The sequence below is a fragment of the Bemisia tabaci genome, chromosome 4 (assembly GCF_918797505.1).
Source record: "Bemisia tabaci chromosome 4, PGI_BMITA_v3".
Lineage (NCBI taxonomy): Eukaryota > Metazoa > Arthropoda > Insecta > Hemiptera > Aleyrodidae > Bemisia > Bemisia tabaci.
In genome coordinates, this window is record NC_092796.1 from 3,065,432 (window position 1) to 3,093,093 (window position 27,662).

Consider the following 27,662-nt stretch of genomic DNA (forward strand, 5'->3'; position numbering starts at 1 on the left):
ATACCATAGGAGTTCTTCTAGCCGACTAAAGAAGGCTATTGAAAATCATATAGCTGGCTGTAAAAAGCGGAGCAAATCATATAGCCGGGCTATACGAAGCTATAAAAAAGTATACAGTCGGGCTATAGTTCCTATCGCCGGGCTTTACACTTTATCGCCATTGGCTATAAAAGGCTATAAAAAATTGTGTAGAAATTCGTGTGCTTTGGAAATCATTAAGTTTGATACGGAACTACCTTAATATTTACAAAACACACATTATATTTTCCTTTAAACATATTTTTTTTTCATCAATTATAATGAGAATAGTCCATACAGAGTGTGCAAACATTTCAAAATCATGAGTTGAAAAACGCTGACTCCGCGAGATTAAATATTAGAGCCTAACACAAAGCGGAGCGGCGACGCACTGGCGCCTACAAACCTAACAGGGATACTTCACGCATTGCGCAATGCGTGAAGTATCCCTGTTAGGTTTGTAGGCGCCAATGCGCGTTTCGCGCTCTCTGCCCGCCCGCCGCGCCGCAGCGTGCCACGGCGTCTGAAGCAACTATTTCACACCAGAGGTATTGCACAGTATCATAAGAAATTGAAGGCGCTCCAACATATTAAGAATGACAGGCATCCTTCAAAAGTACGGAGCTTTCCTCGCAAAATAAATCAAGATACTACGGCACAAAAAGAGAGCGGTAGTCCAAAAACTAACTAAGTCCTGGTATCCGTATTTAGTAACGTTTAGTATAAACTTTATCGTCTGGCTTTTGCTCAATCGCCATCGGCTATAAAAGGCTATAAGAAATTGTACAGCCGGCTACAGAAGCTATTGGAAATCTTACAGCCGGCTTTAGGTCTACGGTATTTTGGAACATAGATTTTACTGCCAATTTTTACCAGGGAAAAAAGAACGCCGTTTAATATTTTTGGTGATAAGGGCCTATTTTAAGCAAATCTTGGGATGGGAGGAATGATTTGTTAAATTGAGAGGCTGTTATTAAGTTAACCCTCACAAGAGACCGTAACTACATTACAATATTCCCGAATTTCCCCTCGAGAATCGTGTTTTTACCCGGAGAATCTTGGGCATTTCTAACTGAAAATTTTAACGATTTTTATTGGGGGTATTTCTTCGTAAAATATTTGTTATTTACCATTAAATCTGGCAAAGTTATCCCAAGTCGTCTTGGCCGTCGTCGCCCTGGTTGCCATTGCCAATCTCACGTCTCGCACTTGCCCGTGAGATGGAGCACAGTGGATCTAATTAATGGGAAAAGTCGGACAAAATGTGAAAACTTCAAAAGCTCATAGGCCAAATTTTGAGATCTTGTCTTATTAGTTTTCTCGTAAAATTTTCTTAAAGAATCACCCCTTGAAATTTAAAATTTGACGAAATAAACATCTAAATTTGTAATTTCTGTGAAAAAATTCTTGTCCGACCTCTCCCGTTGATTCGGCCCACCGTGCGGAGTCCGCAACCGGCTGCGAATGACATCAGATTACGTGCATCGGCGACTATGACAGTTCAAGTTGACGTGATGATCAAGATCCGAAAGTTCGGTTATCGAACCCGAGAGAACGGCCGTAATGAGCGTAATGTGGGACACCGTACGTACGGGATATATCGACAGTGAAAATGCATGTCCGTAACTCGCCAGCGCTGTTTTTAAATTAAACTCTCGTGTGCAGCAAGGATTTTAGGAGGGTATGGATTCCATCGACACCGAATCGATCGATAAATTAATGAAAATCTACATGAATCGATCGAAGTATACAAAAACGCGAATCGATTGTCGTGAATAAATTCTATCGACGCAATTAATTTTTTTTAAAAAAAACGGGTATCTATTTAATTGACATGAATTAATCGAGAAAGCTAAACGTGAACCGATCGACAAAATTCGATCGATTCGACAATTCGACAAAGCGATAGATAAAAAAGACCTAGGGCCTAGGGAATATGGAGCCATCCCATTACTTGAAATGGTTGGTTCCTGTAAACTAAGGGAGAAAATGATGGACTATCTTTAGGATCTCTCGTGGGTTAGTCTGTTACCTAAATCCTTTGTCCATCGCAACCACCTGCTTCCACTAATAGGATCGCTCTATATCCCTTTTATCTTCTTTGTCTATAGCTTTGTCTATCAATTTCAATAGTCGGCCCGCTGAGAGACGCTCTCGAAGCCACACGAAAAGAAGGTAACCGACCAAAAAAACCAAGAACCGAGAAGTTGGCCAATTTGTAACGTTCCACACAGGGAGCCATAAATCTCACGCAGTTGGCCACATGTATTTCGTTGCCCGCGATGAGTGTCAGTCGTTAAAAGTTTGTTTTTTTGCGGATGGAACCGAGAGGGGACATCTCAAAGCTCCACTTTCACCATTATTTTTCGTCATAAAATACCTTCTAATGTAAATACATCAATCTTTCCTTATGTCACGGCTCTTCCGCGCCGCCATCCGCTGTGGAATTTTAATCCAGCTGGGGACTAGTCGATCCTTTCTCGAACGCACAGCATCACATTTTGAAGCAAACAACTGCCCTGTTATTGATGTAGTGCTGGGATTCTCCTCTCCCTTTTACAGAGGCGGATCCAGCAATTTGGCAACACCGGATTCCCTCCATTTAAACCTATGTAAAATAATCGATGCTTATCGAAGCACTTGGCCCGTGCAAGAATCGATGTATTTCCACAGGTCTAAATGGAGAAAAACAATGTTGCCAATTTTCTGGATCCGCCAATGCCCTTTAAAGAAATAGGAGAAAAAAATCTTGAAAGCATACACTTACATGGGAATTATATCAGGTAAAATCAATCTTGTGATATCACTCCAACAATTACATATTTCCTTTTGGAAGGGGGGGGGGGGGGGGGTTAATGCGGATGAAGTCCGTGAACACAACCTATGACCTTGTGCGATGGTTCGTTTGTCATGTAACTGGAGTTAACTGCACAACACTTGGTTCATCTCACTGCGGTTAATTGCATTACCTATTGCCGCGTGTCGTCTAATTGTTATCTTTTAATGTAATTCTGAGCTCCTATAACTACCTAAACAGGATGTTGGGATAGTGCTGAGGCTCAGTATGGGCACGGATTGATATTTTTTGCTGAGCGCACGGAACCATCTACTCATCGCTGAAGCTTCGTTGCACTCTGGTGCAATTTCCTTTTCTATGCTTTGGTGATTCACCATATGCTGAAGGGAAACCAAAGCCAAAGAATGCATCTAAGTTTTAAATGAATCGATGGTGGATATCGGTTGTTTTTGTCGGAAAATGCGTATCTCCATCGCAACGTCTCAAAATCTATACGTACTTAATGAGTATGCCTTATTTTTTGAGGAGAAAATGAACCAAATAAAGTATAATGTCTCCTTTGAAATATTCTGTGAACATTTTTGAATTAGTGAAGAAAAATCACCGAAAATTCCAAGAATAAATGTCGATTCTTTCTCTTATAAAATCAATGTGATCATTTGCAACATCGCAATCGTAGGTACGCTTTTTTTTTATCACGGTCCTTCATACGCACCGGAATGAAACTGCGCCATCGTGAACGATCATTCCTGTCCATCTACCGTGCACATTCATCCCAGTTGGATCCAAAAAAACTCTTAAATCGATCAATGATAAATTTACGGGGTGTCTAGCATCAGGATTTGCTGTATTTTCCCGATTCTATCAGGATTTGAGGTCGATCAGGATTTGATCCCGATTTTATCAGGGTTTGAGGATAAATCGGTCGTAAAATCAGGATTTGAGTAAAGTCGACCGTGCGATCGGATTTTTTCATAGAGCTATTTTTGTGAAGTTACATTTGCCTAATTTCTCCCCGCAAAAAATCAGGATTTGGAAAAATTATGAAATCAGGATTTAGCAGTCATAAATCAGGAAAAATTATGATTTCCCAAAAGGAAGAAAAAACTAGACGCTCTGCATTTATCTATATTTAAGTTCTGGCAGAAGAAGGCAGAGCTACTCGAAAATATAAATGTCTATGATCGTGTGTGCAGGCATTATGATCAGGACAAACCTTCCTCGGCTACTTCGATTAGGAGGCTCGCGCAGTCTCGTCCCTATCTCTCTGTACAAATCTGAGGCGAGGAAAGTTTTTTATGTGCCTTTATTTGTTTCTTTGTTTATTTGATTAAGTGCGGAGATAGAGGCAAACATTAATCCGCGCAAATAGACAAGTCCGTCGGGAAGTAGCGAAGCGGAGTGAGGTGTAAAAAGACTTTTTCACACTCGGCCCGCGACCGCGCGCGGCTGCGATTCAATTATTTCTGGTTTTCGAGTTTATTGTCTCAACGTTCCGCGTTTTCCGCCAGCGCCAGAAGTCGTCGCTCTCCTGGCGTTAAGGCGTATCTCGATTCCCGCATGAGCCTCCGAAAGCGTGGATTTATATGTAAAACCGGGCTCACGTGGTAATTGAGAATCACTCTTACGTCAGAGGTGCGCAGAAACCACGGTCGAGTGCCACTCGGGGAACTCAGGTGCCCACTACTATTTCCGCAAGAAACTGATTTAATAATTAATTGCGTCACTCGGTGTCTCCGGCGATTCTAAACTAAAGAAGTTAATTCTATTTAGAGGTTCGGTATTACTTGTGCCCGAACTTCCGAGCTGCTGGTCTATTTGCGTGCAGAACTTCCGATTCGGTGACTTGAATCGCAACGTTGCTGCGTGCCCTGGTAAAAATTGGCGATAGGAGCTGCGTTTCAAAATACCATAGGAGTTCTTATAGCCGGCTGAAGAAGGCGATAGAAAATCATTCAGCTGGCTGTAGAATGTGGAAATAATCATACGGCCGGGCTACACGAAGCGATAAAAAATTATACAGCCGGGCTATAGTCCCTGTCGCCGGGCTTTACACTTTATCGCCTGACTGTTGCTTTTTCGCCATCGGCTATAAAAGGCTTTAAGAAATTGTGTAGAAATTCGTGTGCTTTGTAAATCCGCAAGTTTGCACGGAAGCACCATAATATTTACAAAACGCACATCATATTTTCCTTTACTACATATTTGTTTTCATCAATTAAAATGAGAATAATCCATACAGAGTGTGCAAACATTTCAAAGTCATGAGTTGAACAACGCTGACTCCACGAGATTAAATATTAGAGCCTAACACAAAGCGGAGCGGCGGCGCACTGGCGCCTACAAACCTAACAGGGATACTTCACGCACTGCGCAACGCGTGAAGTATCCCTGTTAGGTTTGCAGGCGCCAATGCGCGTTTCGCGCTGGCTGCCCGCCCGCCGCGCTCGCCGCAGCGTACCGCGGCGCTTGAAGCAACTATTTTACACCAGAGGTGTTGCACAGTATCGTACGAAATTGAAGGCGCTCCAACGTATTAGGAATGGCAGGCATCCTTCAAAAGTACGGAGTTTCCCTCGCAAAATTAATCAAGATACTACGGCCCAAAAAGAGAGCGGTGGTCCAAAAACTCACTAAGTCCTAGCATCCGTAACTAGTCTTACCGGATAGGATACACGTTATCGTCAGGCTGTTGCTTAATCGCCATCGGCTATAAAAGGCTATAAGAAATTGTGTTGCCGGCTATAGAAGCTATTGGAAATCTTACAGTCGGCTGTAGGTCTATACTTTGGAACACAGATTCTACTGCCAATTTTTACCAGAGTGATTTTGGTACCACCTGTCGAAAACCAACGGATCTGATTGGTCGAATCTGGTAACAACGTTGTCCACTGGTGTTGATGATTGATGAGACAAGCCGAGACAGAACTCCCCAAAGAAGTTTGGAACTTTAAATAAAATTCGCTTAAGTACGCTTTAAAAATAATTTTTAATTGAGGGAATGAGAGTTTCTCCACGTAAATGTTTTGTTATAGATGAGAAAAGTTCGGCTATAGGAACTGAGCTTCGGTTCATAGTAATTAACCCCGACGAAGTTTTCGGTCGTAGGAATTAGTGTCCGAATTTCGGTTACCGGAGCCAAAAAATTTCGATGTACAACACAGGATTGCCATACAGCCAGGGAATATAGGGAAAATCGAAAATGTCAGGGAATTTTAAAGTTATGGAAAACCGGGAAATGTCAAGGAAAATGAAGAAAATGCAGGGGAAAATAATGATCAAGTCAAGATGTTTTTTAGAATGGGTGTGCCGTTTCGAACGACATAGTTTGCCCGAAAACCATTCCCAATTATGTCTTTTTACCATTAGCATATCTTCACTTGTCAGGGAATTTCATTTTCTACTTAAATTCTGCGGCAACCATGCCAAAATGAACAGAACATTATTTTTCTGTGTATAACTGGTCATTTTGCTGAATTCTGATCATTTTGTGTTATACTTTCTTATGATTCACCGAAACGTACCGAATTAGGGTTCAGGGGCCTTTCATGAAATACGTATAAAATAATTCCGTGGCATCTAACGCACTTAAGCACCGATGCCCTTTTGCAAAATACCCATTATTTTCCCTCTGCTTCATCCACATTGCACATTGCCTGATTATCCAGTGGGAGTGCTCTTAAGATATGTTCCCTATGGTGATATCACCACCTGAGGACGGTGTCAACAAAAAATAGTTTATTGGTAGTTTTGAAGTGAGGCTCACTTAAATTCGTGATATTTCGATTATGCTCGGGTATCAAATTCTTTTTTCATGGCACGTGCATTCGGCATAACTGATAAGCGCTCCATTGTTCCGCCTAATCGCCGAGTGTTGAGTGTCACCGCAAGGCGCCTCGTTCCAAATAATTCATTACGAACAAAATAGTGTCTTTAAAACTTAGCAGAAAAAAATCCGCGTCCGAAATAGCGTCGTGTCACCGAACCAATCAGCTGGACATGGCGTCAATGATTTTGTCGACTTGAAATTAAATCGCAAGATAGATGTTGACGCATCCTGTCAACGAAACTCAACACCTCTCTTTATGACAACATTTGATTATTATTTTTTTCGCATGTGTTGTTAATTCTTACGTAAGCTAATTTAACCTCCTCCGTTAGCTCCTCATGAGTCCCCCCCCCTCCCCCGATCGCCCTCTATGCTGCTCCTGAACCCTGCGAATTTACTGTAAAAACTATCGTCTCTGATCGAGCAGAAACATAATGAAACGAAAGGTCCATGAATTCATCAATGTCACGTTAGATGCAAGTCGAGTCTCTCTTGAAGGGACGGTACCCAAAAGTTTCAAAATTTTCTCATGGATAGTTAAAACAGCGACTGTTTTCTCCTTGATGATCGTCTGTTGGCTAGCTTCTTGTTGTCTGTTGACTACCCCTCTGATACCTGTTGACTATATCTTCTTAAGAGCTGCTAGGTCATGGATGATGCAGTGTGCACAGCAACTTCAACTAACATTGGCTTGTTTGCGTGCCAAATTGAACCGCGTCAAGTAGAAGGAAACCAAATCACATCAGCTGTTGCCAAATTTAATTGGGAATTCAATTATTTACATGGAAACGGCTGTGCGGATTTTTGTGCAAATTTCAGTGAATTTTCAGCATGGTACGAAGCAAATTCCTTAAAATTTTCGAAGGAATCCGCACAAACGTCCTCTCGTAAAAATTAAATTGCCCTGCATGGCAATAGCTGATGTGACTTGGTTCCTTTCTGCTAAACGCGGTCCAATTGTTCAACACGCCGCCCAACACCTCAGCAGCCAACAAGATATAGGTCAGCAGTTGAGTGATGAAGTCTCGAAAGTAAAAGCTTCCACCATTCCATTACTGAGACATCAATAGGAGGTCTCTATTTGTCTCTGTCAGAACCCGAGATGTATTAACTAACTCTCCTACAAAAGGAACGCTGGCCAGGAGGAAGTGATGGAACTCGGTCTAAATCCCATGCTGCCTTGCTAAGGAAAAACGCCGTATGCACATCGAGAGATGCCAAATTACCTCAAAAAACATGTTTTTGTGAGGAAAATTCTGCATAGTTTTCCTTGAAATTTTCAGATATTTTAGATTAAATCGTGAAAAAAATTATCTGAATAATTTGGAAAAAATATCGACAAATTTCCCGGTAAATGGAGAATTTGCTCGCAAATTTTTTATTGCTTCATCTGAAAGTGCTTAAAGAGCTGATTTCACAGTATTTTTTATAATTTTTCCTGGTATAGGAAAAAGTATAAAATAGATTTAAAAGTGAGAAAAAGCACCGCCTAGTGACGTCATCTGGCGGCATTTCCCATTTAAGCACATGTATTTCAGCAGATCGGATCATTTTGCCATATCTTCTCCAATACTTGTTCAATTCATGAACCAAGGGTATCCTCGTGTCCAGTTCACTCAGTAGTTTCCACTTAAACACGAAATCCATCAAATTTCAGACACCCGAAAATTCTCAATTCGACTTTTATTGGAGGAAATATGACAACATCCGAAGGCTCATACGGCGTTTTTCCGGGAGACGGGAGCATGGCGCGCAGGTCGGGAACAGGAATCGGATCCGACGGCGAAAATTCGCTGGATTCCTCGGAATCCCGGCCAAGCAGTGCCGACTCCTGGCTGATTCCTCCATACTGCCGTGCTGAGGAAGAACGCCGTATCAACATTCGAGAGTTGCCAAATTTCCTCCAATAAAATGTTTATTTATGAGGATAATGGACCACGAGACAGGGTACGAAATTCAGCATTCTGATACATGTTTTTCAGCCAAAATTTTACGTAGAATACGTTGCGCACAACGAAAATTACCGAAATCTACTCCTTACAAAGATATTTATTGATTCTTGATGCGTGAATTCAAACCACCCGCTCATGAAAACTCAATCCTCTACGTGATTCACATCGCGCGCTAAACGTTATTCATGACAGTCCCTGCCATATAAAAATCTAGCAACCTCAATCTTGACGCTTTGGCTCAGTTATAGCAAATTGCTAATAGTTTGAACAACACATGGTGGGAAATGAACATTGCTCGGTTGAGGAGCTTGCTGAAACCGTTAGTGGGCGATTTGACTCAGTAGAGCTTTGAGTTTCTTGTGAGCGGGTAGTTCAAATTCCTCGTAACCAATGTGAAATAAAAACGATACTCTCAAGTTCACCAGGAAATCCTTGTTTTATCCAAGGAACTTCGGCAACGCCTGATGGCTCATAGGGTGTTCTTCCTTTGGACGACAGGATACTCGTGAGAATTTACGGTGCTGGAAGTGAAGCAGGCTCGGAGATGAGCGCGGTAGCCGCTCCAGAATCCCCAGAATCCACGACGAGGGGTATTAGCGCAAGGCGAGATTCAAATAGCAGAGCATGCCGCCGGCAGCCGGTAATTTCCTCTAATGAGACATGAGTTGCGCGCACGTTCCCGGCACACCGGTTTCTGCCCGAGACTCCTAACAAGAGTAACAAGACATCAAGAAGGGTCCTTTCCTTTCTGCCAGTCATTCGCCTCGCCACCGGGACCAGTGTATCGCTTCCACCAGAGAACCTTCAGTGAGAGTATGGATGCTGTACTCTGTCGTGCTAAGGAAAAAACGCCGTATGAGCCTTCAGACGTTGCCAAGTTTCCTCGAGTGGAATACGAATCCATACGCAGGGTGCCAAAATTTCATGCAGAATAAAATCTTGAAATTTCACTCGATAGTATTTCATGAAATTTCAGAAATTTATGAAAGATATTGAAAAATACCGGTTCCTTTTTATGTTTCATAAAATGTGAAAATTGTGACTTTCTTCTTTTTTTGTGTGTTTGAGTGCGGGTTGCATACTCTAGCCCCTGAAAAATATGAAATGTTTCACAGCCTCGTGAAATTTCATGAAATATTTCCCTGAAATTTTCAATCTTTCATTTCTTTCTTACGCTTCATGCCATCCTGTCCATACGGAAATTTATGAAGATTTTCCGTCCGATTTTTCAGACAATTTCATTTTCAACCAGATCTAAATTATTTGAAAATCTCAAGAGGAAATAGTCACAACTCCTCTCTAAAATGGAAGTTTCATCGAAGGAAATTTAGCAACATTCGAATGTTCATACGGCGTTTTTCCTTAGCACGGCAGTGTAATATCCATTACTGATTGGTTTCGCTAGCTTTTTAGCTATGGCATGGAGCTTTAAATTAGGATCCGTAAAAATGGCGGACGTCGCTTTCAGCAGAGAGTGCCTAGCATTCCCATTTTCAAAATTCCATTTTCCTCAAAAATGTTTTTTTAAAGAAATGCTTTTTTATAGCTATGTGCGAATAAATCGCTGGGGCCTTTCGAAGAATACGTGATTTATACCGCGACTTTACGAAGAACTCGTTAGTTTGGCCGCAGATAGACGAAAAAAGTGCGATTTTGCCGACTTTCACATTTAAAAACACCATTTTCGGGTCCCTCCCGTTTTCACACGCAACCGATTGGGACCCGTCTGATCGCATGGTTGAGACGTTTCTGCACCCCTGGGCCCTGGCTTGCAAGTGATTCAAAATGGCAGATAATGAGGTTTTCGAGCTTACTGCCGTTATTCGACTTGAGCGTAATGGAGTGTCACGAGGTGATTCTTGCGTCGATTGTCGATTCACCTATCTCACGCTAGGTACAAAAAAATATATTATGATATTAACTTGTTGTAATGTCACATGTCTAAATTCTGCGTATTATCTGGTATTCTCGCAAAATACTTTTTATTTTCAAAATTTCTCTTGCGTTTATTTTGTAATCACCTATTTTGAATATTCCTTTTATTTCTGCAGTTGTAAGCTAGTTGTGCGTCAGAAGGAGGAGGATCGTCATTCCTCTGTTTTTAGGCCCATGTTAACGGCAATAAATCTTACCAGAAGGATTCGATGACCGGCTCAAACCAATTATTTTCGTTAAATTTAGACCTTTTATTGTCAAAGAACGCTGAAGTTACAGAAATTCAGATTCAGGCCAACACCCACGCACTTGCTATACGGCACCCCTCTCTTTGGCGCGAAAATTTCGATGGCTGAAGTTGAATAATGTCTTGAAGCTTTTGTAAATCTTCGCTTTGGTTTCATGTTTTACCTTTTTAAAAGGAAACTGACAATCAGTTTTGTTTCCTGAAACTTTTCCACGGATTTCGTTCTCTCATCTGAAAATATTCCCAAAAAATGTCGAGTAGATATTTCAGTCAGTTTTCATTCGATAAAATGAAACATGATCGGATTTTTGAAAGTATTGCTATACCTGTATGCTTTTTTCGATTTCAACCATCGATATGTGGACGTATTTCTACCAAACGGAACCATGTGCATTACGACGTGAGCCCTGTTATGCATACATTCTTATGGAGTCTCAGGGCTCATCACTGGAAAAAAAAAAAAACACATTGGATCTTGAGTCCAGACTCTTGAAAACATTGACACGAAAAAGGACTCTTGATTCAATCAGGTTTAAGCTTAAATCAAAAGGAAATCCGCTCAAATTAAAAGGCTTGGTTCTTGATTTAAGCTTAAATCTGATTGAATCAAGAGTATTTTTTCTTGTCGATGTTTTTTTAGAGTCTGGACTTCAGATCCAATGTGTTTTTTTTTCCAGCAATGTCTTGGTGCACATAGTTCTGTTTGGCAGAAATACGTCCATGTATTGTGATGCTTTGATCATGAAGTTGTTTGCTTCGTTTCGAGAAGTTGCTGTAATAGAAATTATTGAAGGCGCGAAAAGTGAATCATTGGGTTGCTAACAAGTCAATTTAGAGTCGAAGTTGGGCAGCTCCCGTCCGTACGAGGAAGTTCCGAAGCTGAGTTTTCTGAGCCAGTCTCAAAATAAGGAATCTCGCGTCGCGTCGGAGCGGGCGGTGATAAAAATTTGACAGGTCGAAGAAAAATGTGTCGCCGCTTCTGTGGGCACAGGCGCCGCGGCGCCGGCGCAGATACCACTATTCGTCGCGACGCCTTCATTAGTCGACCAATCAAAAACCTAGACCGGGGCTCGAATCTTTTCAACCGCAGTTGAAAGTTCTTGACGCGCTGTTCTTGACCGCAAGTTCGGTCAAGAACTTTTGACAGTGAGCTGTACTCGTCTATGAACCCTCTTTGCGAACTATATTAAGACCGAGTTTATCAGAAACGAACCAACCCTTATTAAGTTGAAACCGAGAAAAAGAGGTTTGAAGTTTTATTCCTCCAATGACTCGACGCAGAAAATAAACTCTAACCCCTCTTTTCTCAGACTAATTTCTTTTTGCGACTTTATGAGTTTTGGCTGGAGAACATATACAAACAGTGGAACTCAAAAATATTTCTAATTCAATTTTTTCGAAAATGTAGGTTCGTTCCTTTCTGATAAACTCGGTCCAATATTCAGTGATCGAAAAACAAAATGGAATCTTAAATGAAACCATGGTGTTGAGGTCCCGGATGAATTGAGAAGAAACCTGATTGAACCTGAATTCGACCTGATGAAATTGCAGAGATATTCGATAGGGAATGAAACAAATCCAGAAAAATTGGGGAACTCGTCACGGAACTGGTGTTATAAACCAGGAATTTCTTCTCTATCAGCTTTGAGATCAAATTATTTTTAAAATTGTTGGTCCATGTTGGCTTATTGGCTCTAAAGGAACAGACAAACAGTAAAAAGTGGATTAGCTCGCGAAATTCGGAGAAAAATGTTGCTTCCTCAGAAGCTGAAGGCAAATGAGAAGGAATCCTGGGATTCACGAGGGAATTTTCCGTGGAAGTGAAGAAAAATTAGGGGAATGCCAAGGAATTTAAACAATCAATAATTCCAGACTCCAGACACCATGCATTTATTATACATATTATTACGTAACCGTCCATGTGGGGAAAGAGTAAAGGACCTTACGCCGTCTACGAAAACTCAAAATGGTTACCAAAACATAGAGGAGTGTTTTATAGCTGTACTCAAATATTATTTTCTACTTTTAACCCCAGGAGGGCCGGTATTTTCACAGCGGAAACAGAGGGAGAAAATTGAAATTATTTTAGACTCTTTCCTTCTCCACTTTCCTCTTTCTTGGCAAGTTTGGAAAGAGTTAACTTACCCCGAAAAAGTAAACACACGAGGAGGAAAAACACCGAAATTAATTTTAGTTCTTTCACTCTACCTTTGCTCTGATAATATTCCCCTAGGATCTCCTCGAGGTATAGGTAAAAATCACCCTTTCCCACGAACTAACTTTTCAACCTCGGGCTTTAGAGCAAAAGCTTCAGAAATGACAACACAATCCAAAAAAAGAACTCATTATGTTGAATACATTTAAATCAGCGAGAACGAAAACACACCAACTCGGAAAAATGAAAATAGGTAATCAAGACGTACACAAAACTGCACATTAGGTGAAGTAGTTAGTTCAAGAAAAATATTTTTGCCACCGAAAGACAAGTACTTATGGACTCCTTAAAGGTCAAAGTTGGAACAGATGCACTAACTTCAATGACCTTTCTGTAAATTAACTGTCTTTAATGGAAATTGGGCATTTTCGTGTTACCGAGTCGGTGCGTTTTCGTTTTCACTGATTAATTTCTGATATTATTGCTCGTGAAGAGGTGTACAATTAAACGAAAGTGACAACTGGCTTGACCTTTTGTGGTCAGAAATATCATACTTTCAACAACATCACCCGAAAATTCCTTCTCAGAGTAATATCTTCCTCTTTCTCTCATTATTTATGACATTGAGTTGCACTTTGACTTATATCTATCCAATATGTATATCGTTTATTTGTTTTCTAAAATGTGTGCGCATTTGTTTGTTACAGGCTCATGAGCGGAGCAGTGAGATTATTGACGTGCTAAGATGGACCACCCCAACCCACTCCTTCTTCTAAGGTAAAGCTTTTTTTCGAACCTGACAAAAAAATGAGACCTCGTTACGGTGTATAGCTTTCTCTCCTGTCAAGTCAGCAAGCGCCATCCTCCAACTTTACAAATTGAGCTATTTCCGGCGCCCGCCGATGCTGTAGGTGTCTATTACCACGATCCACGGTCTCACCGCGCATCCTCCTATGCCCATCACCCGTCTCGCGGCTTCGTCGTCTACGCACGCTCTCAGCGAATAAAAAACGCCTTCACTTTTTAGGTTATGCAATTAAGGACACAGCGGTGCCAATTAAGTTGCTCAGCGCTGAATGGCGGATTGGAAGGAGCGTCAGATCTAATGCCACTCTTTTGTATCATACCATATCATTTTCTCAATTTTTCAAGAGAGGTTTAGTTTTCCGAATCATAAGGTCTTTCTAACGAGAAAATTATCTCGTTTTAAGTGGGATATCGGCATTTGTAGATGAAATTAAATCAAATGGCCCACTCTCAAAGAAGATGGAAAATCAACGTGGACCATTTCAGTCAAACTTCAAACAGTAAGATCGGGTTCACATAACTTTTCCCTCCTTTTCTTTAAAAATAAAGAAGAAGAAAACATAAGTTAGACTTCCTTGGTAAAAATTGGCAGTAGAATCTGTGTTCCAAAATACCATAGACCTACAGCCGGCTGTAAGATTTCCAATAGCCTCTATAGCCGGCTACACAATTCCTCATATCATTTTATAGCCGATGGCGACTAAGCAACAGCCAGGCGATAAAGTGTATGCTAAACGTTACTAATTACGGATGCTAGGGCTTAGTGAGTTTTTGGACTCCTGCTCTCTCTCTGGGCTGTAGTATCTTGATTTATTTCGCGAGGAAAGCTCCGTACTTTTGATGGATGCCTTCTATTCCTAATATATTAGAGCGCCTTTAGTTTCGTATGATACTGTGCAATACCTCTGGTGTGAAATAGTTGCTTCAGACGCCGTGGCACGCTGCGGCGCGGCGGGCGGGCAGCCAGCGCGAAACGCGCATTGGCGCCTACAAACCTAACAGGGATACTTCACGCGTTGCGCAATGCGTGAAGTATCCCTGTTAGGTTTGTAGGCGCCAGTGCATCGCCGCTCCGCTTTGTGTTGGGCTCTAATATTTAATCTGGCGGAGTCAGCTTTATTCAACTCATGATTTTGAAATGTTTGCACATCCTGTATGGATTATTCTCATTTTAATTGATGAAAAAAATATGTATTAAAGGAATATATAATGTGTGTTTTGTAAATATTAAGGTGGTTCCGTATCAAACTTAATTATTTCCAAAGCACACGAATTTCTACACAATTTCTTATAGCCTTTTGTAATCGATGGCGAAAAAGCAACAGCCAGGCGATAAAGTGCAAAGCCCGGCGATAGGAACTATAGCCCGGCTTCATAATTTTTTATCGCTTCGTATAGCCCGGCCGTATGATTTTCTCCGCATTCTACAGCCAGCTATATGATTTTCTGTAGCCTTCTTCAGCCGGCTATAAGAATTCCTATGGTATTTTGAAACACAGCTCCTATCGCCAATTTTTACCAGGGTTTTTAGGAGTAGAAATTCAAAAACGCGATAAGTGCCATCAAGTGCCGCTAAGATTGTGCAACTCCTTTTCGGAATGGACGAACATCTTGCACAAGAATAACAATTCTTGTCGGAAAATTATGATCATAATTTAGACAAAATTTATCTTCATGAATTGCATGAAACAAACCGAACGCACTTGGCCTTAGTTAGGCCACACTACAAATAGTAGAATCATGCCCAATCCCAAAAACACCTCATGGAGCTCACTAGGTTTTGAATTTCCGCTCTCTGCTGGCTGATTTTTAAAATTGATGGACAAAGTGTTAGACAAAGAATACATAAGGAGTATGGAGCAATCCTATCGTTTGAAATGAGTGATTCTGATGGACTAAGGGAGAAAATGATGGACTAACTAAAGGGTTTCCCGTGGGTCGCTGTTAATTAGAATATTAATTTACCTACCTCTTTTGTCCATTGCAACCACCCGCTTATACCAATAGGATCCCTCCACATCCGTTTTATCTTCTTTATCTATCGCTTTTTCTACCAATTTCAACAATCAGCACACGATTTTCCATTATCCGCGGAAGTTCCGGTCGCAGTCACCGTGGAAACTCGAGACTCTGAGGCTGTACTTTGACCGTGGTTTTCTCGTGAATGGGAAATTTGAACACTCTGTTTACAGTGCAAACTTTCAATCACTTCTCTTTCATTTATGAGTTGATTACGGACCTTTTCAACATATTCGACGTGCTCTACTTGAAATTTCGATGCAGAAATCATATTTGCCCAGCCTCAATTTTCACCCTGTGCATCTGTCCATTTTTAGGTGATTCATCAGTGATGGCTTTTAAAATTCAATTTTTTGACCCCAAGAATCCGAAAAATTGAATCGATTTTCTAGAGTCTATTTGGATTGCATTTTGCTAAAAGGAACCAGAAGCATTGCCATGTTGCTAAGATTGTGCGACTTCATCCTTTGCCATAAAACTACTGTAATCATGCAAAAATATGAAATTTACATGGTAATTTTTGTCTTAAACTTACAGTTTTCAGGGTGTAAAATATACAATTTTTATAGATGACCAGGTTTTTCTTCCAAGAAAAAATAAGTTGCACAATCATAGCAACATTACAGTGCTCTTGGTTCCTTTTTGCAAAATGCAGTCCATTTGAGGTCTGAATAGGTTTTTCGAACCGTCAAACTTTTGAACTCGAAACACAATTTCATGTAATACTTCGCTGAAATTTGTAATCTTTGATTTCTTTCTTATGTTTGACGGGCACCCTGGCTTGGGTAAGTGGGTGTTAATCTGGTGTGTGGATTTTGTGTTGCAGGCTGATGCGATGATGGAGGAGAAGTGCGGGTTGGGGGGAGTGGCGGTGGGCCGGATGATGGGCGGCACGAAGGTCTCGCAGATCGCGAAGACGTTCCAGTCGCCGCCGGGGCCCGGGCCGCGGGACGGGGCCGCCGGGACGCCGGGCGCGGCCCCGGGCGCCAACGGCGACGTCCGCGCCAAGCGGGAGCGGGAGCAGTCGGCCTCGCCCAGGGACGAGCGGGAGCGCCCCGACCCCAGGGACCCCAAGTCCCTCGCCGAGTCCCCCGTCATCGTCACCGTCGTCCGCACCGAGAGCCACGTCGCCCGCTTCAACAACGCCCGCGCTCTCTTCGAGAAGCTCGGTGAGTACCACAACACTGCCGTCCTAAGGAACAACGCCTTACAAGCCTCCAGGCGATGCCTAATTTCCTCTGATAAAACACGAATTTCCTGGTAAACTTTGGAATATTCTCTATCCAACTTTTGCAGATAATTTTGTTCGCAATATCACCTGAAGCTCCTGAAAGTTTCAAGGAAAAATAATCATGAAGTTCCGCGAAAATAAACATTTTATCGAAGGAAATTTGGCAACTCTCGAATGTTCGTACGGCGTTCTTCCTTAGCATGGCAGAACAGGGTGTCTAGCATCAGGATTTTCCCGATTCTATCAGGATTTCAGGTCCACCAGGATTGAGGAAAAATCGGTTGTAAAATCAGGATTAGAGAAAAGTCGGCTGTCCGATCGGACTTTTTTTCTGCTTTCGCATATGCTTATGCAGTTTTGATTGGATTGCATTTTGCAAAAAGGAACCACCAGCATTGCAATGATGCTAAGACTGTGCAACTTCATCCTTTGCAATAAAATTGCGGAAATTGTGAAAAACTATGAAATTTAGATGGTAATTTTTGTCTTAAATTTACAGTTTTTAGCGAGTAAAATAGAAACTATCAAGGGATAATCGGGTTTTTCCTCCAAGACAAAAGAAGTTGCACAATCTTAACAACATTGCAATGCTAGTGGTTCTTTTTTGCAAAATGCAATCCAATTTCTCTCTGCATAAAATCAGGATTTGGAAAAATCATGAAACCAGGATTCAGCAGTCCAAAATCAGGAAAAATCGATCGTGAAATCAGGATTTGAGAAAAGTCGGCTGTCTGATCGGACTTTTTTTCTGCTTTCGCATATGCTTTTGCAGAAATTTTAATTTTCTCCGCTAAAAATCAGGAATTGATCAAGATTTGGAAAAATTATGAAATCAGGATTTAGCAGTCAAAAATCAGGATTTCTCAAAATGAAAAAAAAAAACAAAAACTAGAGACCCTGCACGAAATTGACTACATTTTCCAATCAGGAACTACAATGTCAGCTTCAGAAAAGGAATAACGACGGTGCAATCAGTCTCCCTATGTTTTAAACGGATGAGCCAGAAATTGTAGTTCCTAATTGTAAAATGTAGTTCGAATACAGGGTCGCCACAGTCAGGGAAAACCGAGAAATGTCACGGAATTTTAAAAAGTCAGGGAAAACCTGGAAATCCAAGGAAAAATGATGATAATGTCAGGGAAAAATTGCTAAGTCGCCTTTTTTTCCTTTTTAGAATGGGTTTGACATTTCGAACAAATTTTTAATTTTGGGCCTACATAATTTTAATACCGGCCTACCTCCTTGTTGAAACTTGGAAAAATCAGGGAACCTTTTTTCCTAATCTCGAGACCAGGATGGTTTATCCTGACTTTCTTTTATTAGCAGCAACATCGTCAGATGCGGAGAGAAATCAAGCAAAATCTTCAAGCAATTCAATTTGCGTGTTTACTGGGATACTAGACCCCCAATCGTCTTTTACCAGAAATCCATTCCGACCAGGAGCCATCCTGGCAAGAAATTGAACTAAATGAAGTATTTTCCAGCATGTCTCAGTGTCATGCCATTTTATATTGTTGTTACAGTCGGCATTGTATTATTTCAGGAGAAGAAAATAGGTCCAAGGGTGTTGACCGAAGTTCGAGAGTCTCAAAGCAAGATGTGCGCTCCCGATCAAGTTCCACAAACTCTTCATTGGGAGATGATCCGCCCTCGCGGACATCCCATAAAACAGCCTCGTGTTCCTCTATTCCCTCCATGATTAATTCTCGATCTCCATCACCTTCTCTCAGTGCCAATTCACAAACAGCTAATCATGTAAGTCTTTGTTATTTCTTGTGACAAAACTATTGGCCAATATTTCTTTCTTCATCAAAACCTGGAAAATATAAAGTATGTAAAATTTTAAAACATGTCAAGAGTAAAACAGATGTAATCAGACGTTTTTATTTAGAGTAAAAACAATCTGTTCCTATTATACGCTTGAAGTTTCTTGTTTTTGAAACGCACAAACTGAATTACTTTGCTAATAGGAGTCGTCTTGAATTCAGTTTGTTCTGTAAAGTTACGAACCATGTAAGCATTTCCAATGGTCTGGAGAAGTCTGTGACGTTAGATTCTTAATAATTGTTATTGCTACCATTAATAATTCTCCTCTTTTCAGCTAACTTTCAAAAAATGCTTTTACCTCATATTTTTTTATTATCATTCTTACAACTCACTTTTTTTTTATTTTAATTTCAATGAATCAACAGTTTTAATAAAATCTGATTGTAACATTCAGAATGGTGTATCAAATGGTCACGGAGTTCACCTCAATGGGAACTGCAATGCAGCGGAACTCAGGCACCCAGCCGAAGAGCCAGTCACGCCTCCTACAACTAACACCCAGAAGTTCTCCAACCGTGCTTCACCTTTCATGAATGGTTCAGCTGAAAAGCAGTCAAGACCAGACAAACCGGAGCGAAAGCTGAACAGCCGAGAACTCATAGAGAAGCAGAGGAATTGGACCTCACATTTCTCCAAGTCTAGAAGCAGCACTTCAAGGTACAATTTTAATTGGTGAAGTCCTCTACTCACATTTCATTTCCAAATATCTATACTAGGTCTGCTATTTAGCTTTTGAAACTTTTAAAGCGTTGCATTAAGTCAGTTGGAAACTGTCTGAGACCTATTGTAGGTACAGAACTCCGTATTGGATAGAGTAGAGCTAAACCGTTACTTTTATATTGTGGTGTTTCAAAATCTCATCTCCTATTGAAATTTTTTGAAAGGAAATCAACCGCGATTTTGCTTAAAATTTTGTAGAAGTAATCTTCACATGGGCAAGAAAAATTACAAACATTTTCTAGTGGGAATGTTGGTTGCTTTTTTTCCAGAAAATTATAATTGGAGATGAGATTTTTGCAATGTAGATGTGACTATCAAGCTTTCAACTCTATCAAATTAGATCAATATACCTTTAAATTTCACATACAGTTTTTTAGCAAAAACCTCATCCTAAGTTGCATTCAGGAATGCAAAAAAAAGAGGAAAAAAAATTTCTCACTGACAGAATTGTGAAGACAATTTTTTCAACCAGACAATGTGAATAATAGTGTTATGGGGTAGTCATTGCGAAGGGTTAAAAAATGAAGATAAACTTACATTTGATGTTTTTATTCAAAGTTTCTAGTCTAAGCTGTTCGGGTTTGGCCATCATCAGGACTTTTTCACAGGAATTAACAATCTAGTACTGTACATGAATTTGAATGAAAGAACATTATTATGAGAGGAGCTTGATATTTATGGCGGTCTATGAAGCTCCTTTCATACTAATGTTCGTTCAATTCAAAGTCATGTATAGTACTAGATTGTTAATTTCCGTGAAAAAGTTCTGATGATGGCCAAACCCGAACAGCTTGGACTAGAAACTTTGAATAAAAGCGATTAATGTAAGTTCATCCTCAGTTTTTAACCCATAGCACTGTCTGTCCCACAACATAATTACGTAAAGTGACACTGCCAAGAAATGTTGTACATCAAAACATTAAAAAATTGAATAAAATACAGAAAATGTTGATTCATTTGAAATGCTTGAAATTTCATCTTAAAAAAGCCACGGCTTCCCAAATTCCCCTGCCTTTCCAAACACAAATTGTCTTAAAGTATTTTTTGCATCCCCATTGTAGTTCTAATCAATAACAGTGACGTCTAGTCACTTCGTGTCTATCCTTTCTGCGGAATTTTTCTTTTCCTTGCTTAGCTACTTGTTATGTCAAAGTTAATCCCATCATTTGCCTTCCATTCATGAGATATTTTCATTGTTTAGTCTATACCCAATCCGATTGCCTCTTTGCCTGAGGTAAACACTCCTATGATAGCAATGAAGCTTTTTTTTCATTAATTTCAAATTCATTATTTGTCCAGGTCCAACAGTGATCCAAGTAAATTCGACCTGAAAACAACGCCGCTGCGAACGCCTGTCGATAACTCGGCTGCTGCCGTCAGGAGTTCATCCTTTACCTCTCCACGTTTACGCTCCCCTCCACCATCCTCCCCTCCTCCCCCACCGCCAAGTAGCCGTTCGCCAGTTAAACTGTCTCGCACAATAGAGTCAACCAAAGCCACGCTGCCCACGCCAAAGTCCCATGATAAAGAAACATTAGAGGATAAGGAGGCTCATTCACCTTCGAAGTGCAAGTAAGTTAGCCAATAGATCTTTTAAAAAATCGAATCGTAATGGTTTATTTAATTTCAAAATTTGTTTAAAAATAGTACGAACCTTCGAAATTTAATTTTTTTATTTCAATCACTAGTGGTAAATTCGAAAATGTACAGCAACAAAGCTAAAATGCTCAGAGCAAGGTTGCTTAACCTGAGGAGCCTCTTATCGGGTCGGATCTCTACTTAAATTTTAACTAGTCATTAAATATGGCTGGATTCTGTTATTTTTCATCTTTATTGTTTATATTTTTTTTTTTTTTTTTGAGAAACGGAAAAGTTCATATTAAAATTCTGATGAAAAAGCACAAGTTTTACAAAAGATTAGTCACACTGGGCCTGAAGGGCTGAATAGGCGCTACGTGGAGCTCACACGGGTTGAAGGTGGAATAGACCCAGAATAACGGGCAGCACGCGCTTTTATAGACTTGATGATGTGACGGGTGGTGAGACATAAAGTCTATACGCGATTGGCCGGCTATTATCAGTGGAGCTATCCGATGCAAGTCTAGTCATTAATTTTATGGGTGATGGCTGGATGACAGTATTGAAAAGATGAAAAATGAACAGAATGCAGCCATCCTTAATGACTAGTTAGAATTTAAATGAAAATGAAGTTCCGAGGATTACAGGACCTGTGACAGGGAGCTTGTGTTTATAGTGAAAATTTTAAGCGGCCAATTTTAAACGGCTCAAGTTCCTTGCACAGTCATATTTATGAGACTCAAAATCCACTATCTTATTATTCTTCTTTAAAAATGTGATTTACTGGAATTTTAAATCTAGCAAGTATCAGATGGTTTGTTAACTGTTGCGATTCTTACAAAAACCCATAAAAAAAAGAGGCCTGTATTTAGAAAAGGTCGTTACTTTTTTTTCTTTTTCCTGATTTTTTACCATACTATATTGTTTTCTCAATGTATATGATACAAATGTTTCCCGCCTCCAAAGATTCCAGGGTTTTTTCTTTTAAACAACATAATTGTAAAATATGTTTTGTTTTCAGGAATGAAAGTGCAAGCTCCCCTGTAATCAATGAAGAAGCTCCAGCCAGTAAGTATTTGCTTTATAGAGTATCCGAACTTAATCAGCTGATTCTTGTAGATGTCTCCTCTTTTTCTGTCAAATAAATAAAATCAAATAAATAAATTAAAAATTTCGTATGAAATTCTTTCGAACCTTGGAATTTAGTTTTTTAAGTTGATTAAGTCGATGTACATAATTTATCTCCCATCCTTCCCTCTAACTACAAGGTTCAAAAATTGTTAAATGACCTCTCAGATTATCTCTCTTAATCCTCAAAGCAACAGGAGGCCTCTCGTCCTTGAGCCTAGTCCTTAGCTAGTCCTAGTCCGTAAGCTCTTATGAATTTATATCTCTAAGACCTGTATAAAAAAAAAAAAAAAAAATCACTATTTGCTCCAATGAACCTACGAGATTTGTACTCCCCAAGTTGTTTAAAAATAAAGAAGGGACTAAATTTAATGCAGTCAGAAAATCAAGGGTACATCTTTTCAATTGAGTTTTTGCGCAAGTTCTCCTGGCACAGAGCCCAGTGGGGGTTGTCTGGTTGTCATCAGACCAAGATAAACTTCTTGATATTTATTTTTAGCATCTCTTCCTTATCTTCTATTTATCTATTAGTCTATGTCAGCTTCCAGCAGGCTGCTTTGCCTCTCCTCAATATGTCCTCGGTGAATTTTGTGCTTTTTACCTTCTTTCTCAGTATTCCTTTTAGAATTGAAACGGAAGTGACTTTCATAAACTTAAGGAGTGATCTTTGTTCCTAATTTTTTCAAGTACTTCTATTTGTATGTAGAGTCTCCTAAATTTTTTCCTTTTTTATGCTCTATCCTGATGTGCCTTCACGTTTTATGTCACTATTGTACTCGTAAGTAATGCTCTCAATTGTGCTTAAGTAGTTGTAATTGGTATCGGCACTGGAATGCTCAGTACAAGATGTGGTGTTAAAAATGTCTGCCTCTGGGTTCTTTACTTTTTCTTTTCCTCCAAACTTAAATGTTAACTATTCTTACTTACCTATACCTAACTATACTTGTACACCTACTGTACTCTCCAATCTGTGTCATTGTAACTTCTTGAGATACTTCTGTGAGGGAAATACAGCTTCAGGTTCAAAGCAAACTAATTATCTTAGATTTTGTTTCAGTGAACAAATCAGTTTCAGCTTCAAGCCAGTTGACTTATTGAGAGGTTACAATAAGATTTGCTCCGTTTATCATTTACTTGAGCCTAAGATAAAGCTCCCATGAAAATTATAAACGTACAGCTCTTGTTTCTGTTTAAAAATCCTGCAGTAATTTCTCTTGCCCATTTTGTGTCAGACTTTGTACGTTGACTAGTTGACTTACCAAGTTACCGCTGTCAAAACCATAAAAATTGCAAAATTAGCAAAAATCAGGAAAATTTGAAGTACAACTGCAATCAATTATTATAATTATACTGTAATTAAGAATTATATGTTCAACTGTACAATAATATAAAAATGCTGTAACAAAGCAGTAGATTATGGTGCAAAATAATTTTTAGTTCACTCTTACTCATATACACATTGAAGAGAATGCCCTCCATTGCAAAGTTACTATCGTAAACATTGATGACAAGTTGAATGACAGCTCTGACTCAGTGGTGCAGCATGTACAGCTCAAAGCCATCGCTTTAAGTCAATGCATTAAATGGCATGCCCCTTTCTAGTCCTTGTTGATTTCTTTTTTACAATACTTTTTATCCTACTTAACAACCGCTCAGTAACTATTGACTTCCTTTATTTTGTTGAACTGATTGAATGAATTTTGGAATAAAGGGCAATACAGCTCAACTTTGCTTAAACCAATAAATGTCTATTATTTTGAAGTTTCTGATCCAATTCACTTGTTTTTCCCAGGGCATATAAGTGTCGATGATGAGAGGCAGCCGGAAGAAGACTCATCTAAATCTCCTGCTGATTACACTCAAACCTTGAGGAGGTCCAAAAAAATGGTGTCCTCTGTTAGAGTAACCTTGGGTTCTCCGCAGACCCCTGCACTAGTCAGTTCTTCCCCAACCCAAGGACACAATGCACCTGTGGCAGTAAGTTTAAATAGTTTTTAAGTAATATTGAAATTCAACTATTCAATCCAAATAATTAATCCTCCCAGATTTATTTTTGAGATTGAATTTTAATAACTTATTAAAAGTATGCTGCAGAGGTATGTAGTCAATGGGCCAAATAACAGAGATGATATTCTCTTAACAGGTCATTTTTTAAAGGATGAATATCTTAGCAGGCATCTTCAGAAAGCCTTATCTCTTCAGACACCAAAGCACCTACTATATAGAAAAAGTTCAGACACTCTGAAAAAGCAAGGTTTTTAAAAGATCAATATAGAAATTCGAAAAACGTTTAAATTTTCTGTGGAAAGGTCCAAATTTTCGTAGATTTTGCAGTGAAATAAAATAGTAACCTCACAGTACATAATCATATTCCCATCACAAATAGTCCACTTCTGCGTATTTCGGTTATTCTCTCCAGCATTCTTGCATACTACTTTCCGAATTCAAATTTCTCAACTATTTACACTGAATGTTGAAAAAGTTATCCTTACAAGTGTCTAAGAAAAAAATTCTGTCCCTCTTAGAATTACAATTTTTATAAGGTTACGAAAAAGTGAGGAAAGGGTAATGATATGAAAAGATTTTAGGCAACTCCCGTTAAGAGGAATTTTTGGAGAAAAAAGAAAGTAAGTGACCATAAAGTTATCAAAAACCTAACTCGAGGTTAGATTATGAGTACCAGGAAACACCCTGAGAGATGAACAGAAATTGACCCCACATCTCAACATGACGTAAACGTTTCTAAGAAGTTTTCAAGTTGGTTAAAAAATTAGTTTTTCCTATTATCTATGAAAGTATCTCTCAATTCATTTTAAAGTTGTCCAGAAATTCAGTCATCAGTAGCAAAGCGTGAATCATCACCCACGATATTTTCCCATTTTAAACTAAACAATTACAACAACAAATATGGTAAAACATTGATTATCAAGGCATTTGCTGAAAACACCTTGATAATCGATCCTTTCCAGTTAGTGTAAATGGCAAAAATAAATCAATACATCTCAAAGCATGCCTTGCTATCGATGATTTAGAAAGTGGTATTTTCATGTATGAGTGGTTTTAATCATCTCATTTATCTATTGCTAAATATTTTTTTTCAGATTTTGCAATTATTTTAGCATAGATTTTCTAATTCAGCATTTTTTTCTGTTACAGAGTCCCATTGAGAAAGCCCAAACAAAGAGCAGCATGAATGATAGTAGCAAAGTTGAATCCTCCAATTCAGTATTAGATAGCACAGCAGACAGCCTTTTGTTAAGCAGTGATAATGATAATAGTGTACAGACCTCTAATTTAAATAGCTCGGAATCAAAAATTAATGCAATAAATATAGCCTCTAGTTTAGATAGGTGTTCGTCAAACGACAAAATTTATCCCACAGAGTCGTCTTCGCATTCTGTGTCTGAACAAACAGATCGAAATTCACAGCTTGCAGACCCTATGAATTTCTGCTCTGAGTCCGTTAGCCCTATATCCCGGACTACAAATCACCATCCTCAGACAGTGAACCCTTCATCTCAATTAGCAGAAGCGGTTTCTCAGTCAGATGACAATGTGCCAAAGTCCCCAGATCAATTATCACAGTCAACGGATAATGTCCCGCAGGCAGAGTCAAACAGCCCAAGCAAGCCGAATGTGCATTTCAATATTGGGTCTGACCTGAATGGTGACCTCTTAAGATCAACTACAACTATGTGCAGTAGTTCGATAAGTGAAGAGGACTCAGGATTCGTTAGCTCAGAGGCAAATCTTGGAACATCTTTCACTTTTGATCCAGATGTGAAAGAGGTAGATGGCGGGCTCCAGATCAATGACTTGAGCATACAGTATCTGGACGATGATGTTGAGTCTTCATCTTCAGATAATCCGCAGCGGAGATATGAACATGATGATATTGTGAGTATTTAAAACAAGGGTTAAAGTGTGATCTTAAGTGTCCAAAAAACTCTGTTTCCAATCCTAGAATGAGATATTATTTCAATACTTTAGAGTTGTACAGGTTAACATAATGACATTTAGTTTGAAACATAATTACAGTAAATTTTTTTGGCTTTTAAACAGGTTCAGTCCGAAACCGCTGGACTTTATTCATTTGTCCTTTTTCTGGCAGAGTTTTAAGATGTTTGGAAATTTCCACAAAAGTTTTTCTAGAAGCACATGGAAGTCAGCAAAAATGTTTTCCATCTAGATGATTGATCTGCACCAATCTCGAGGGTGCCCTCAAAAAAATACAGGAAAACTCTCCTTAGTAAATTTTAGACTGATATCCTAATGTCGTCACCCTCCAGCCAGAATATCCCATGTGGCATTTCTGATTAGGCACAATATTCAAAGATACTAGAAAGGACTTTTAAGATTTTTTTTTTTTACATTATCCCAAGAGGTTTTTACATTAGCAAATACAATAGGCCCCTGATGGTTCCAGCTCTTGGAACCTGGTCTGCCAGTGCCACCTTAGCAATAAATAAAAGAAGTTGTTTCATTTCTCACTCGAAAGAAAATACTGCTGTGTACATTTCTGGAACTGAATCATCTGAGGATAGTTTTTATATTTTTAGGTTGAAGGTTTGGCAGAAGATGGTGAAGTTGAAGAAGAAGTTTCCAAACCTAATCATTTGAGCGATCCCGAAATAACGGAGCCAACCATAGTTTGCAAAAGTATCTCAAATGTAGAGGAAGTTCCCTCTACACCAAACTCCCATTCTCCTGCGTTAGACGTCAGTCAGCAAACTCCAGATCGACCAGCACCCTTAGACACAAGTTTGATGACCCCTGATGAAGCAGATAACCTTCTAAGTACAAGGTAAGTCTTAGTCGAAGAGCTGTTAACTCTTATGAACTGACTTTATTTAGCTAACCTGATGCAAGAAGACTGTATCATTGATGAACCCGTTGTCCTCCAAAAAAATAGAAATTTCAATCCGATCTTTGATTTATTCATCAGAAAGTAGATTCTCATAGTTTTAAAGCATGTCAGTTATTTTTTGTGTTAATTTTTCTTTAATCCTGCATCAATATCTTTTGTGGCTGTCTGAAGTTCAGCCTTTATCTAAAATTTTAGTGGAATCAATTTTTAAAGTATTTCTGTTCCCCCCAAAAACGCTTGAAGATCAAAATCAAAGCATCTTAAATCTGGATGGAAATAGATCATGACCTTATAAATTTGTTTTCTTCTTCATACTCTTTATTTTTTCTTTATGCATTTCTCACCACTTAATTTGGAGCATGATAATGTAGGGCTGATAGCATTATCGTTGATTGTGACGTGTATGTATATTCTAGGAGTTAATTTGGGATTTTGCAAATGAGGCAGAAGTGGCTCTATTGAACTTATGCTTTATTAAAGACACATAAAACAGGCAAAACAGAAATAAGTGCAGGAACTTTTCTCATAATTCCAAAAACCTATTCTGCAATC

At 39.4% G+C, this 27,662-nt stretch overlaps 1 protein-coding gene across 5 annotated transcripts in view; it reads left to right on the forward strand.

Moving 5' to 3' along the window:
* Nucleotides 1–27,662, forward strand: part of Spn (protein phosphatase 1 regulatory subunit spinophilin) — a 69,364-nt gene that overhangs the window by 18,453 nt on the left and 23,249 nt on the right. For 4 of the 5 annotated variants that reach the window (XM_019042682.2, XM_019042684.2, XM_019042683.2 and 1 more), the window contains 9 exons: nt 13,641–13,710; nt 16,586–16,928; nt 18,534–18,745; nt 19,212–19,474; nt 20,837–21,109; nt 22,137–22,183; nt 24,036–24,220; nt 25,400–26,140; nt 26,803–27,047. In XM_019042682.2, the coding sequence (XP_018898227.2) occupies nt 16,595–16,928; nt 18,534–18,745; nt 19,212–19,474; nt 20,837–21,109; nt 22,137–22,183; nt 24,036–24,220; nt 25,400–26,140; nt 26,803–27,047 (2,300 nt within the window). In that variant the 5' untranslated portion in view covers nt 13,641–13,710; nt 16,586–16,594. Of the gene's footprint in view, nt 1–13,640; nt 13,711–16,585; nt 16,929–18,533; nt 18,746–19,211; nt 19,475–20,836; nt 21,110–22,136; nt 22,184–22,605; nt 23,022–24,035; nt 24,221–25,399; nt 26,141–26,802; nt 27,048–27,662 lie in introns of those variants that run through there. The other variant, XM_072299151.1, reaches the window with a different exon arrangement.